The sequence below is a fragment of the Odontesthes bonariensis genome, chromosome 6 (assembly GCF_027942865.1).
Source record: "Odontesthes bonariensis isolate fOdoBon6 chromosome 6, fOdoBon6.hap1, whole genome shotgun sequence".
In the NCBI taxonomy this organism is placed as follows: domain Eukaryota; kingdom Metazoa; phylum Chordata; class Actinopteri; order Atheriniformes; family Atherinopsidae; genus Odontesthes; species Odontesthes bonariensis.
The window spans coordinates 1610328-1626066 of NC_134511.1; the positions used below are offsets into that span (position 1 = coordinate 1610328).

The 15739-nt window shown below is 40.2% G+C and overlaps 1 protein-coding gene and 2 non-coding genes across 3 annotated transcripts in view; 2 read left to right on the forward strand and 1 right to left on the reverse strand.

Moving 5' to 3' along the window:
• c5 (complement component 5) overlaps positions 1-15739 on the forward strand; it is a 77788-nt gene that overhangs the window by 39921 nt on the left and 22128 nt on the right. Inside the window, exons 26-35 of the mRNA XM_075467003.1 lie at positions 1271-1430; positions 1512-1616; positions 2660-2831; positions 3034-3158; positions 9960-10040; positions 10391-10543; positions 13810-13872; positions 15000-15093; positions 15260-15299; positions 15369-15471. Of these exons, the coding sequence (XP_075323118.1) occupies positions 1271-1430; positions 1512-1616; positions 2660-2831; positions 3034-3158; positions 9960-10040; positions 10391-10543; positions 13810-13872; positions 15000-15093; positions 15260-15299; positions 15369-15471 (1096 nt within the window). The remainder of the gene's footprint in view (positions 1-1270; positions 1431-1511; positions 1617-2659; positions 2832-3033; positions 3159-9959; positions 10041-10390; positions 10544-13809; positions 13873-14999; positions 15094-15259; positions 15300-15368; positions 15472-15739) is intronic.
• trnas-gcu (transfer RNA serine (anticodon GCU)) lies at positions 5480-5561 on the reverse strand. Its single transcript has one exon. It is a non-coding gene; the product is annotated as a tRNA-Ser (tRNA).
• Positions 5751-5832, forward strand: trnas-gcu (transfer RNA serine (anticodon GCU)). Its single transcript has one exon. It is a non-coding gene; the product is annotated as a tRNA-Ser (tRNA).

Consider the following 15739-nt stretch of genomic DNA (forward strand, 5'->3'; position numbering starts at 1 on the left):
GTGAGTCAGCACCCTGAACCCCTAAAACAGAACCCAGCACCCTGTGAGTCAGCACCCTGAACCCCTAAAACAGAACCCAGCACCATGTGAGTCAGCACCCTGAACCCCTAAAACAGAACCCAGCACCCTGTGAGTCAGCACCCTGAACCCCTAAAACAGAACCCAGCACCCTGTGAGTCAGCACCCTGAACCCCTAAAACAGAACCCAGCACCAAGTGAATCAGTACTTATAATAAGCAAAAAAACAAACAAATACAAGACGGTTTTGCTTGACGTAAAAAACCAACAAATAAAAGACGTTTTTGCTTGAAATATTAGCAAAAAACAACAAATACAAGACGTTTTTGCTTGAAATATTAGCAAAAAAACAAATAAAAGACGTTTTTGCTTGAAAAAAGCAAAAAAGAAACAACAAATACAAGACGGTTTTGCTTGAAATAAGAAAAAACTAACAAATAAAAGACGTATTTGTTTAAAATAAGCAAAAAAAAACAACAAATAAAAGACGTATTTGTTTAAAATAAGCAAAAAAACAACAAATAAAAGACGTATTTGTTTAAAATAAGCAAAAAAAAACAACAAATAAAAGACGTTTTTGCTTAAAATAAGCAAAAAAACAACAAATAAAAGACGTTTTTGCTTAAAATAAGCAAAAAAACAACAAATAAAAGACGTATTTGCTTAAAATAAGCAAAAAAAAACAACAAATAAAAGACGTTTTTGCTTAAAAAAAGCAAAAAAAAACAACAAATAAAAGACGTTTTTGCATGAAAAAAGCAAAAAAAACAAAAAACAAATACAAAACGGTTTTGCTTGAAATAAGAAAAAACTAACAAATAAAAGATGTTTTTTCTTAAAATAAGCAAAAAAAAACCAAATAAAAGACATTTTTGCTTGAAATAAAAAATCTGCCAATGGAACTAGTGAAAATCGGCTAGTCAAGATTTCTTGAAATAAGATGTGATATTTGGGACTTTTGAGATAAAAGTGATCTTGACAATAGCTTAAAAACCTCTTCAAATGTAAAAAAAAGCTTGTTTCATATGATATGTGACTCAACAATTTGTTTTTTCATTTAACAAGATATTCCAGATGTATTGTATTAAAACAAGTCCCTATATCTGGCTGAAATGGTGCTTGTTAGGCAGTTGTGTCTTATATTAAGTGTAAGAATCTAAATCTTGGTAAGATTTAGATTTTTTCCAGTGTGCACCGGTTCTGCTCTGCATGTCCAAACCCGTCTCTCTTCTCCCTCTGCGCCGTCTGCCAGGGTCACCGCTGAGGTGGTGAACCTCCTGTCCAAGGCGGACGCGCTGGAACCTGTGGACCATCAGCTGCTCTCTGACTCTGTGAACTGGCTGATTAGCAAAGCTCAGCAAGAGAACGGATCCTTCGTGGAGAAATCCAACTACAAATCCAATAAAGTCCTGGTCAGCAGTGCTCCTCCTCGCCTTCTTCTTCTTCTTCTGATCTTTCCCCAGACTTTGACTAACCTTTGTGTGTTTGGGCAGCTGGACGGGAGTGACCCCCTGGAGCAGTCGGTGTACCTGACGTCCATCGTGCTGATCGCCCTACACAGAGCAACAAGCATCAGCGACCCCATCCTGCAGCTCCTGGTGAGTTACTCAGCTTCCCTCTTTCATCCTCCATCAACTCATCTCAGCCGGGAGGAAAACAGCTGAGATGAGATGAGTTAAACAGGATTATATCAGATCAAACGGGATGAGACATTTTCTTTTAATTATTTTCTTATTGTTATTATTTTTATTTTTTTTCCTTTTCCTTTTTAAACCTTAAACTTTATCTGTTTATAATTTAGCTTATGTATTTTTCTTGTTGTGACTATTATGGATGTGAATGCTGTTATGTTGCAGTGTTGTTTGTACCGAGTGTATGTGGGGGGGGTAAAACTTCAAATATCAATAAACATATTGTTAAAAAAACAAAAAAAAAACAGGATGAGACAGGACGGGTTTGATGTGAAATGAGACGGGATTAGATCCAAGAAAATGAGATTATAAATGGAATGGGATTAGATTAATGAGGATAAATAGTTTGGGATGAAATATTAGGATGTAAGATAAAAAGATGGGCTGAAATGTAAAGAAATAAAATGTAATTAGGGTCAAACAGGGTGTTATAAAGTCAAATCAAATTTATTTGTAGCACATTTCATGTACAAAACAGTTCAAAGTGCTTCACATAAAATAAAAGCATTGCAGCAGGGAGTGTAAGAAGCATTAAAAATACATAAAAGAATATAAAGAGAAACAAATAAAATCATTTAAATGAATTTAAAAACGAGCAACAGTCCAGATAAGTTCAAAGATATCGTGCAGATTTCATGCATAGACACATGAGAACAGAAATGTTTGTGGGCGGTCGCCCACATTGCCCATAACAAAAACCGGCCCTGGTACTGGGAATATGTTAGATGAGACGTAAGATTATGTAAAATAAGTTTAGACCAGACGGCACAAAGTGAGAGAGAGATGAATGGGGGATAATGATGACGTGGGACCAGATGATATATGATGAGATTAAATGGGATTAAATGGGAGTAGATGAGATGACAGAAATAAATTAGATTTACCTGAATTTATTTAAATGATTTAAATCACGGAGCTCTGCGTCGTCTCATTTTGTTTCCTCCTCACAGTCTCACGACAGAAGCAAGCGCAGGGCGGCAGCCTACATTTCCCAGCATGCCGGGAGTGTGAAGAGTGTTTATGTGCAAGCAATGGCGACCTACGCCCTGACGCTTCATAACCCCAACAGCATGGAGGTTTCCCAGCTGCTCACCAGCCTGGAGAACCTGGCTCAAGAGAAAGGTGTTCACACCTGCTCATTTCTTCTTCTTCTAATTCTTCTTCTTCTTCTTCTTCTGGGAAAAATCTTCCTTCTCAGTCTCAGCACCCTAAACCATAAACTGTGCATCACTGTGGTGACTCATTACATTTCAGATGCAGGACTTTTAAGCATAGAGTAACTGAGATAAGTCTGGGTCACATGGCTGTATGTGTGTGTGTCCAGGTAACCCGGTTCAACTCAGGTATTGGAAGGAGTCCAGTACGACGGCTGATTGGCTGAAGCCCGACAAATCCAGCGGTATGACTGTGGAGATGACGGCGTACGTCCTGCTGACGGTGCTGCTCAAGGTGCTGCTACTTCCTGTTCATTCTGTTTATCCCTTTTGGCTCTAAAATGTAAGGACTGTGTTTCATTGGAGATCAATTATGGCTGTAGTTCCTGTTTCCGTCTGTAGAGGGCAGTGTCTGAAGTTAAGGACGGGTCCTTCCAAGTCACGTCCTTCTTAGACAAAGAAAGATAAAACAGTCCTAATAAGTTTGCAAATATGGATCCATCCTGTTTGCAGCATCTATGACTAAATATTTTGGGTGTTTCACGATTACAGCAGTTACACAGATGCATTCTGGGAATTTCACAGAATGAAGAACTTAGGCAGTGTTCCAAACCGCATACTTCTCCTACTACTCCTACTAACTTTTTGGGTTAGTTTGCGAGTTTGAGTCAGCGAGAAGTTCCCGGATGCATACTAGATTCTCCTAAATGTTGGGTATGCATCATGAGGTTACTACTCATACTCAAACTACCCAAGATGCAACGTAACGTGACGTCGCCGATCGTCATTTCCTGTCAAAACGGCAGTTTCAAGCTAGCTACAACGAGGGTAGGTTCACTTCCTGTTTTCAAAACAAAAGCACCAATTGTATGGTAATGGCTTTCCCTATGATAAAAGGCAACGGGTGTTTTATTTTGTGAAAATAACAGGAAGTGCGTTGCTCACTGCAGCTAGCTTTAGTAGCGCCGAATTCGTGGGAACAAAATGGTAAACAGCCGGTATTTTGTCAGGTTTTCAACACGTTGGGGATCTAAACGACTACTTTCTCTCCTGAAAATGTTTCAAATGTTGCTAAAGTTTACAGAGTTTAGAGCTTAAGGGAAATCAGCTTCAGGCCGGCTGATTTCGGCTCGGGCACTAGCGAGATGCATTGTGGGTAAACGCTCTGCATACTGTCTGATTGATGAGTATGTAGTATGCAGTTTCGAACACAACCAAAGCTTCTTCTTCTCTTGTTAAACGTGTCACCAGGGCTCTCAAGTTTTCAAGTTTGCTTGGAGTGAGATTCGGGCGGGGCAGGGGCCGGGCCATGTGCTTGGGGGGGTTTCTTTCAGGTTTTTTTTGGGGGGGGGGGTCCCTTGCAGTATCCCATCGCCATAAACTAGCTACTTAAAGAACAAAGAAATTGTTTTATTTATATCAAAATCACAAATCTTCACTTTTACACTAAATTCTGCTATATTTTAAAATAAATTGTTTTAGGTATGCAAAGTCTTAACAAACAAAAAAACAGACAAATGAAATTAAGAAAAACAAACATAACCCCAAATGGGCCCCTTGAGCAGTCCCTCTCTGTTTGTGTTTGTTTATTAGTGTTGTTGTAAGTGTTTGTGGCAGATTTTGATGCTTGATGACTGATATTGGGGGCTCCCATTTAAAGCACTGTGGCTCAATGTCAGCCATTTTCACAGTCATGATGGATGACAGAGTTCCATTCAGAGCCAACGTGTTCCTGGTCTTGGTTTTATTGAGCCCCACCATGGAAAAAACCCTCTCTGCATCAGCATTTCAGTGTGGCAGAACTAATACCAGTTTGGTAATTGTAGATGGCCTTATTGGGAATCTGTTCATACCAGTCACCTTTGAAAAGAATTAACCACGGAAGCCTAATTACACTCTACATATTTTTCATTTTTCATTAAGTTGCTCATGTCAAAGGGTGTGTGCTGAATATTTAGGCCTACTACTCCAACGAACACTTTAATCGGCAGGTATTGGTCTTTTACAAGGAGTAGGAAAACTATAGTAACTAACAAAAGATTCAAATAAATGAAGATATGACCTGCTGATGATCCTGACGGTTCTCTTCCACCTCCAGCTCGTCTACAACTTCTGCACGCATTCAGAGCATAATAGGTTATGTCCGCTGTGCATTCATGGAACGCGTGCTTGCAGCTGAAAGCTATTTCACACCCGGCAACAAGAAATTCTGCTTTCTGATTGGCTGAGAAATTCTATTTTGTGATTTGCCAATGGGTTGCTAAATCCATCAGCTTTAGCTGTACCAGAGCTATAGTTCTGAGCTGTACGAGCGCACAGTAACCTGCCATTGACTCGTTTATAGTATCGGCCATTAGAATTTCTGTGCGACGAAGCTGATCATTTCTCAGCATGAGAAATGACGTGTGGCGTGTGTTTCACGCTCATTGCGTGAGACTTGAGAGCCCTATGTGTCACAGAGCCTCTTCTTCTCTTGTTAATTGTCACAGAGCAGCTTCTTCTTCTTCTCTTGTTAAACGTGTCACAGAGCTTCTTCTTCTCTTGTTAAACGTGTCACAAAGCAGCTCAGAACAGATGGTTCCCACTCAGAGGGAAACCGTCAGAATATAGTAAGATCGACGAGGATGGGATTCGAACCCACGCGTGCAGAGCACAATGGATTAGCAGTCCATCGCCTTAACCACTCGGCCACCTCGTCTGATGCTGCTGGAGAGGAATGGATCAGGATCCAGGGGATCCAGTGGAACCCCCTCTCCTCTCTAGGCTGTGAGCTTCCTGATTGGTTCCTCACAGTTTCAGGGGATCCAGTTTGTCCCTCAGAGGGTTGAAGAAGCTCCAACATGGCGGCTCAGACAGAGTCCCATCAGAGCATTGCACCCTTTAACAGGACGAGGTGGCCGAGTGGTTAAGGCGATGGACTGCTAATCCATTGTGCTCTGCACGTGTGGGTTCGAATCCCATCCTCGTCGATCCTTCTTTATTCTGACGGTTTCCCTCTGAGTGGGAACCAGGGCAGTGTTCCAAACCGCATACTTCTTCTACTAACTTTCTGAGTTAGTATGCGAGTTTGAGTAAGCAGAAGTTCCCGGATGCATACTAGATTCTCCTAAATGTTGGGTATGCATCATGAGGTTACTACTCATACTCAAACTACCCAAGATGCAACGTAACGTGACGTCGCCGATCGTCATTTCCTGTCAAAACGGCAGTTTCAAGCTAGCTACAACGAGGGTAGGTTCACTTCCTGTTTTCAAAACAAAAGCACCAATTGTATGATAATGGCTTTCCCTATGATAAAAGGCAACGGGTATTTTATTTTGGTGAAGATAACCGGAAGTGCGTTGGTCACTGCGGCTAGCTTTAGTAGCGCCGAATTCGTGGGAACAAAATTGTACTGCAGTATGCAGTATGTAGTATGCAGTATGCAGTATGTAGTATGTAAGTGTGTAGTATGCAGTATGGAGTATGCAGTATGTAGTATGCAGTATGCAGTATGCAGTATGTAGTATGTAAGTGTGTAGTATGCAGTATGGAGTATGCAGTATGTAGTATGCAGTATGCAGTATGCAGTATGCAGTATGTAGTATGCAGTATGTAGTATGCAGTATGTAGTATGTAGTAAGGAAGTGTGTAGTATGTAGTATGCAGTATGGAGTATGCAGTATGTAGTATGGATGTGTGTAGTATGTAGTATGCAGTATGGAGTATGCAGTATGTAGTATGGATGTGTGTAGTATGTAGTATCCAGTATGTAGTATGGATGTGTGTAGTATGTAGTATGCAGTATGGAGTATGCAGTATGTAGTATGCAGTATGTAGTATGTAGTATGTAGTATGCAGTGTAGTATGGAAGTATGTAGTATGCAGTATGTAGTATGCAGTATGTAAGTGTGTAGTATGCAGTATGTAGTATGCAGTATGTAGTATGCAGTATGTAGTATGTAGTATGCAGTATGTAGTATGTAAGTGTGTAGTATGCAGTATGTAGTATGCAGTATGGAGTATGCAGTATGTAGTATGGATGTGTGTAGTATGTAGTATGCAGTATGGAGTATGCAGTATGTAGTATGCAGTATGTAGTATGCAGTATGTAGTATGCAGTATGTAGTATGCAGTATGTAGTATGCAGTATGTGGTATGTGGTATGTAGTATGTAGTATGTAGTATGTGGTATGGAGTATGGAGTATGCAGTATGTAGTATGCAGTATGCAGTATGCAGTATGTAGTATGGAAGTATGTAGTATGCAGTATGTAGTATGCAGTATGCGGTATGTAGTATGCAGTATGTAGTATGTAGTATGCAGTATGCAGTATGTAGTATGCGGTATGTAGTATGGAGTATGCAGTATGTAGTATGCAGTATGTAGTATGCAGTATGCAGTATGCAGTATGTAGTATGCAGTATGCAGTTTGTAGTATGCAGTATGTAGTATGCAGTATGTAGTCTGCAGTATGTAGTAAGGAAGTGTGTAGTATGGATGTGTGTAGTATGTAGTATGCAGTATGGAGTATGCAGTATGTAGTATGGATGTGTGTAGTATGTAGTATGCAGTATGGAGTATGCAGTATGTAGTATGCAGTATGTAGTATGTAGTATGCAGTATGTAGTATGTAAGTGTGTAGTATGCAGTATGTAGAATGCAGTATGGAGTATGCAGTATGTAGTATGGATGTGTGTAGTATGTAGTATGGAGTATGCAGTATGTAGTATCCAGTATGTAGTATGGATGTGTGTAGTATGTTGTATGCAGTATGGAGTATGCAGTATGTAGTATGCAGTATGTAGTATGTAGTATGCAGTATGTAGTATGGAAGTATGTAGTATGCAGTATGTAGTATGCAGTATGTAGTATGCAGTATGTGGTATGTAGTATGTATTATGCAAGTATGCAGTATGTAGTATGCAGTATGTGATATGTAGTATGTAAGTGTGTAGTATGCAGTATGTAGTATGCAGTATGCAGTATGTAGTATGTAAGTGTGTAGTATGTAGTATGCAGTATGCGGTATGTAGTATGTAAGTGTGTAGTATGCAGTATGTAGTATGCAGTATGTAGTATGCAGTATACAGTATGTAGTATGTAAGTGTGTAGTATGCAGTATGGAGTATGCAGTATGTAGTATGCAGTATGCAGTATGCAGTATGTAGTATGCAGTATGTAGTATGTAGTAAGGAAGTGTGTAGTATGTAGTATGCAGTATGGAGTATGCAGTATGTAGTATGGATGTGTGTAGTATGTAGTATGCAGTATGGAGTATGCAGTATGTAGTATGGATGTGTGTAGTATGTAGTATCCAGTATGTAGTATGGATGTGTGTAGTATGTAGTATGCAGTATGGAGTATGCAGTATGTAGTATGTAGTATGTAGTATGCAGTGTAGTATGGAAGTATGTAGTATGTAGTATGCAGTATGTAGTATGCAGTATGTAGTATGTAGTATGCAGTATGTAGTATGCAGTATGTAGTATGCAGTATGGAGTATGCAGTATGTAGTATGTAAGTGTGTAGTATGCAGTATGTAGTATGCAGTATGGAGTATGCAGTATGTAGTATGGATGTGTGTAGTATGTAGTATGCAGTATGGAGTATGCAGTATGTAGTATGCAGTATGTAGTATGTAGTATGCAGTATGTAGTATGGAAGTATGTAGTATGCGGTATGTAGTATGCAGTATGTGGTATGTAGTATGTAGTATGTAGTATGTAGTATGTAGTATGTGGTATGGAGTATGGAGTATGCAGTATGTAGTATGCAGTATGCAGTATGGATGTGTGTAGTATGTAGTATGCAGTATGGAGTATGCAGTATGCAGTATGCAGTATGTAGTATGCGGTATGTAGTATGGAGTATGTAGTATGTAGTATGCAGTATGTAGTATGTAGTATGCAGTATGTAGTATGGAAGTATGTAGTATGCAGTATGTAGTATGCAGTATGCAGTATGTAGTATGCAGTATGCAGTATGCAGTTTGTAGTATGCAGTATGTAGTATGCAGTATGTAGTCTGCAGTATGTAGTAAGGAAGTGTGTAGTATGGATGTGTGTAGTATGTAGTATGCAGTATGGAGTATGCAGTATGTAGTATGGATGTGTGTAGTATGTAGTATGCAGTATGGAGTATGCAGTATGTAGTATGCAGTATGTAGTATGTAGTATGCAGTATGTAGTATGTAAGTGTGTAGTATGCAGTATGTAGTATGCAGTATGGAGTATGCAGTATGTAGTATGGATGTGTGTAGTATGTAGTATGGAGTATGCAGTATGTAGTATCCAGTATGTAGTATGGATGTGTGTAGTATGTAGTATGCAGTATGGAGTATGCAGTATGTAGTATGCAGTATGTAGTATGTAGTATGGAAGTATGTAGTATGCAGTATGTAGTATGCAGTATGTAGTATGTGGTATGTAGTATGTATTATGCAAGTATGTAGTATGTAGTATGCAGTATGTAGTATGCAGTATGTGATATGTAGTATGTAGTATGCAGTATGTAGTATGCAGTATGCAGTATGTAGTATCCAGTATGTAGTATGGATGTGTGTAGTATGTAGTATGCAGTATGTAGTATGCAGTATGTAGTATGTAGTATGCAGTATGTAGTATGGAAGTATGTAGTATGCAGTATGTAGTATGCAGTATGTAGTATGTAGTATGTATTATGCAAGTATGTAGTATGTAGTATGTAGTATGCGGTATGCAGTATGTAGTATGCAGTATGTGGTATGTAGTATGGAGTATGCAGTATGTAGTATGTAGTATGCAGTATGCAGTATGTAGTATTCAGTATGTGGTACGTAGTATGGAGTATGCAGTATGTAGTATGTAGTATGCAGTATGCAGTATGTAGTATGGAAGTATGTAGTATGCAGTATGTAGTATGAAGTATGTAGTATGCAGTATGTAGTATGCAGTATGCAGTATGTAGTATGCGGTTTCGAACACAGCCTTAGTCCTTTGAAGGATCCTTGGCTTTGAAACCGTCCTTTTGTGAGATTTGACTCCTTAACTTTGCCAAGCTGTAGTTCCTGCCCCTGCCTCTGGAGGGCAGTGTTACATTAATTTGTGTGACTTATTTAAAATTTTTTGCGTTAAAGGGGAGGATCCACTACGCCAACCCCATCCTGGCCTGGCTGACTCAAGATCAACACTATGGCGAGGGCTTCTACTCTATGGCGGTGAACACAAACCTAAAAATTAAAGTGTCTGACGTTTAGTTTGAGGACGTGAGAAAATGTTTATCCATCCATTCATCCATTCATCCATTCATCCATTCATCCATCCATCCATCCATCTATCTATCTATCTATCTATCTATCTATCTATCTATCTATCTATCTATCCATACACCCACCCACCCATCTATCTATCCACCCACCATCTATCTATCTATCTATCTATCTATCTATCTATCTATCTATCTATCTATCTATCTATCTATCTATCTATCTATCTATCTATCCATCCGTCCATCCATCCATCCATAAATCCAAGCGCAGTCTTTTTCTTGACTTTTGATGTCTCTCAGGATGCGATGCTGACTCTGGAGGCGCTGACGGAGTACAGCAGGGTCATCCCTCGGGCCTTCCTCAATCAGGAGATCAACATCCGCTACAGCCGGAAAGGACAGCTGAAAGAGGTCCACCTGAGCCAGACCCGACCTGTGAGCACCCCCCTGGAGGTGAGTCGGGATCAGTGATGCCGGTAACGCATTACCGTCGTCGGACTAATTTTTTCAGCAACTACTGTTTCAAAACTAGTAGTCGGATTGAAGTTACTTATCTAAAACATTGTGCGTTACTATTTCTGCATTTCAGGGGAACGTATACCCCATAGCGGCCGACTACGGCCGTCCTTTATTCTCCTGTAACGGCCGCCGCCGGCCAGCATGTTATAGTGACAACACAAAAGCTAACATGTTATTTCTGAATGTTACTTACATATATTTGACTTTTCAACATATATTCATTATTATAACCATACATTTGTATTGAAATAATTTGGGATAATTTCGTATTCTTACGAGTTATATCAGTGTATTCAGGGTTCGCCTGAAGTCACTCGTTATTTTACACCTACCTACCCAGTAAAAGTGATTTGTCCCACTAAAATGTGAAACACCTGCGATATCATTTGTTACATTTTACTCACTTTCCTTAATCGTTTTAAATAAATACAGCAATCGAAACCACAGTTTTCATCAGTGCCTGTCACAGACGATAGTTGATAGGTTTAGCTATTCGTGCTAACTTTATAACATATAGCCTACGTTTCAGGCAGTGCTATGGAGAGGGCTAGCTAGCTGTTTATGTATTATGTATTATTGGATTGAATGTATTACTTTTTTACGTAAGAGGTTTTTTTATATTATAAGTAAAGTCAAGAAAGACTGTCGTATTTATTTTTTATTTAAAAAACATGTAAGCAGGGGCGGTCGGTGGCGTAGTGGGTTAAGCAGCCGCCCCATGTACAGAGGCTACAGTCCTTGCTGCAGCTGGTCCCGGTTCGAGTCCCGCACCGAGCGGCCCTTTGCTGCATGTCTTCCCCCTCTCTCTGCCCCCTGCTTCCTGTCTCTCTCCAACTGTCCTATCATTAAAGGCATAAAAAGCCCCCAAAAATACTTAATAAAAAATTGTAAAACAAAACATGTAAGCCTATTTCAAGAAAAAGTTTGCAAATGTCAGTGTCATTTTTGATGTTCCGGATTAAAATACATGTCAATAAAGTGAGTATTGGCAGAACAGGGGTCCGTTTCACGTAGCAGGTTCAACCAACTCTGAGTCTATTCCTGACCTCTGAGCTGATCTACTCTGAGATAGAAAACTCTGAGTTTTCGGTTCCACAAACGCTGATTTGATTGAGTTTAATCAACTCTGAGTAAGTTCACCTTGAGTTTAGCGCGTGCACCACAACTTTTAAAAGCCAGCATCAATGGAGCCCCGATTCGACGAGTCACCATGGCAACGGGGAAGAGGAGGGGCTACGTTTTTCACCAACCTCGAATTGGAAATCTTAATGCGCTCATACGGCGAGTTTCAATACGTTTTTAGAAATAAGTGCAACACCGCTGCAGCAGCAAAAGTGTAAGTTTAAATGTAGTCCTTTGCAATCACAATAATATTACAGGGAAACTGCTTGAATGGTAGCCCATTCATTTATTTCATTTAGGTGCAATCCCGCGGGGGAGAAGCGCTCTTGGCAGTTTAAGATGAAATATAAAAACATTGTTCAAACAGGTGAGACCTCGGCATGGAGGTACCTCATTTTGATCATGTTTTACACTGTAAAGTAAATATTAAGTGGCTATTTGACTGTACAGTTATTTTATTCCCAACATAATGCTGTTTTCACACACATAAACTATGTCTTCTCATCTATATCATCCATTATCTACACCGCTGAATCCGTCAGTCGGGTCGCGGGGGGGCTGGAGCCTATCCCAGCGGTCAATGGGCAAGAGGCGGGGTACACCCTGGACAGGCCGCCAGTCCATCACAGGGCCACACAGAGACAAACGAGACAAACAACCATACACACTCACACTCACTCCTAAGGACAATTTAGAGTCATCATCTATATCATGTTCTGTTAAATAATTAAGCCTATTTAAACTAACACAGACTTCTACTGAGCCAACAGAAAGAAGGCAGATGCCCGTAAAACGGGTGCTGCCCAGCACCGCCACCTCTAACGGGAGGGCAGTGGCTGAGGGAATCCTATGTCTTTTTTAAGCCTATTCATACAAATATTTATTTGTCTTTTATGTCTTTTTTTCTTTTGTCCCAACAAAATTCTGATGGTGCCGCTCAAAAAGATAATTGTCTGTAAATGCAAAAATCTATAACCATCTCCGACGAATATTTAATTCTCTGCGCAATAATGCTGCACCTTCATCCACGGGATCGTTGTCAAAAGGACATGTTCGTGAAAGAAGTTGCCTCCTACTGTGCCTAAAGGACTTCTAGAAGTAGAAGAACTCGCTCTGCTGACTGAATGAATGAGGAAATCAGATGGCGTGTGAGGCTGAAAGAGGGCGGAGACAGAAAGAAACTCCAGGTTTCTTGAATAAAACCTGGTCCCGACCAGGTTAGGTTCAGAGAGTCTGTTACTCCGGTAACTGACCGTGAGGTTAAGTTACCTCTCTCTTGTCGCAGACACGACGCAGTTATTTTTGCACTATGTTAATCCCACGCCACAACGCAAGAGGGACAATCACGAACAAGCTAGGATTGTGGGTGTTACGGTTACGGAGGTCATTCAACAACAATGGCGACTGGACGAATGCGCACTTTGATTGAGATGCAGCTGATCGATCTAGAAATAGAAGAAATATTGCTACTACTGGAGCTGGCAGAGAGGGAAAGAATCGTCACGGTTAGCACGGTTAGCGTCAGCCGGTTAGCAAACCGGAAATACGCATAGTGTAGAGCGGATGTAGAGTTGACCAATCAGAGGCCTCCTTTCTCTCCTCCCTGCGGCGATGTCTGCGGCACTGTCTGCGGTGAGTTACAATTTTGAGGAGGTGCACCAGAGTGTCTGCGTAGGGGGGGGGGCATATCTGCGTTAACTGCGACACACGCAGACGACCTGGTTTCCGAGTATAAATCAGGCTTTACCCCTCTTTCTCAGGGTTGAGTTACCTCCCTTTGTGAAACGGACAACTCAGGGTTTCCCTCATTTCAGGGTTAACCTACTCAGAGTTTTCACTAAACCTGCTACGTGAAACGGACCTCAGGTAGTCATTTTCATGTTATAGGGGCGGGGGATCAGCCTCTGCTGAAAGTAACTAAAAGTAATCTAACTTAGTTACTTCTAAAAGAGAGTAGTCAGTAACTTAACTAAGTTACTTTTTAAAGAAGTAGTCAGTAGTCGGATTACTGTTTCAAAGTAACTATGGCAACACTGGTTGACGTCTTGTTTCTCGTCTTCTTCCTGTTTTTCCTGTAGATAACGAAGGATGATGACATCATTGTATCCACAGGTTTTGGGAAGGGTGTGTCCAGTGTGAAGGTGGGTTTGGTTTGGTTCACACGTTTAACCCTTTGTGCGGTCTTAACATTGTGTTTACTCCCCTTTTGTCCTACCAAAGCCCCAAAATAAAGCAACTAAATTGAATTTTAAATCCAAAATCTATTTTGTATGATGAAACCACCTGTTATTTATCTATTCAACTCAATTCAATACATTTTTTATCATGTATTTTTTGTTACACAATACAAAAAGACAATCACCAGCTTTCAGGATTACACTTTCTTTTTTTTTTTTTTTACCACAAACCAACTGTCAGTTGGACCAACAGTTTTCTTGTTTTCTCAGTTTTATTTTACATAATAAAGGTTTATTATTGCTATTATATAAATGTGAAGTAATAACTTCTGAATTAATTATATTGAAAGGGAAAAAAAACAGTGAACTTTTATCTGGTGTTTAAATGTTTTTATAATTCACGGGTCAAAAATGACCCATAAGACCATCTTTGTACCATAGTGGTGTACACTTGAAAAAATGCCCCTCCAAAAATAAGTTAAAAAACAACAAATAAAAGACGTTTTTGCTTGAAATAAGCAAAAAAATCTGCCAATGGAACTAGTGAAAATCCGCTTGTTAAGATTTTTCTTGAAATAAAATGTGATATTTAGGACTTTTGAGATAAAAGTGATCTTGAAATTAGCTTAAAAACCTCTTCAAATGTAAAAAAAGCTTGTTTCATATGATATGTGACTCAAAACAATTTGTTTTCAAGACTTTTTCATTTAACAAGATATTCCAGATGTATTGTCTTCAAACAAGTCCCTATTTCTGGCTGAAATAGTACTTGTTAGGCAGTTGTGTCTTATATCAAGTGTAAAGAGATATTTGGACTAGAAATGAGACAAATATACTTGGTAAGACTTTGATTTTTTCCAGTGTACAGCCCACATGGAAACATAAACAAAAAAAAAGTGACTTTTTCTAATGATGGGGTCCCTTTAGGAAAAGTCATAACATTTCAAGTTGGAAAAAGATAGTTTAAGGTATTTTTTCTACAGCTAAACATGGTAGTGGGTCACTTTGGACCCTCAAGACAACAGGAGGGTTAACATGTGGCCCCCAGTAGGTCCCAGAGTCCCCAGTAACAGTCCTGGCTGTGTTTCCAGCTGAAGACGGTGTACTATCAGACGACCGCCTCCACGCAGACCAGGTGTAACTTTGATCTCACCATCGAGATCGTCGGCGCCGATGTCTCTGACAGTATGTGTCTTTATCTAATGTATGAAAACGTTCACGTTCGGCTCTTACAGCCACTTGTTTTAGTTCATTTTTACTCCTTCACAACGAAATATGTTGGTAAAATGTTCTTTTTAGGACTTCATCTGTTGGTCTTTTTACAAATAAAATGCCTTCCTGTCGTCCTCAGATCCCAGTATGCGAGCTCCTCACCTGTCCGCCTGTGTAAAGTAAGAAAACTATCCATGCGTTTACATTCTGTTTCCCACAGCGGGGGAGTGATGAATGCTGTGTTTCAGGTATGTTCCTCCTCCTAATGAGGGGTTCACAGAGTCCACCCTCACTGTGATGAAGATCCAGCTGCCCACAGGTGTGGAGCCTTACCTGGAGGACCTGAAACAGGTGACCACAGCTCTTCTTCTTCTTCTCTCTCTTTTTCTCTTAATCTGACAGAGTCTAAACTCCAGCTGAAATGAGCTCAGTTTGATGGAAAGCCATTTTAGGAATTGTCCAACCCAAACTCATCCATTCACCCATCCATCCATTTATTCAACCAACCAACCAACCATCCATCCGTCCATCCATCCATCCATCCATCCTACCAACCAACCAACCATCCATCCATCCATCCATCCATCCATCCATCCATCCAGCCATCCATCCATCCATC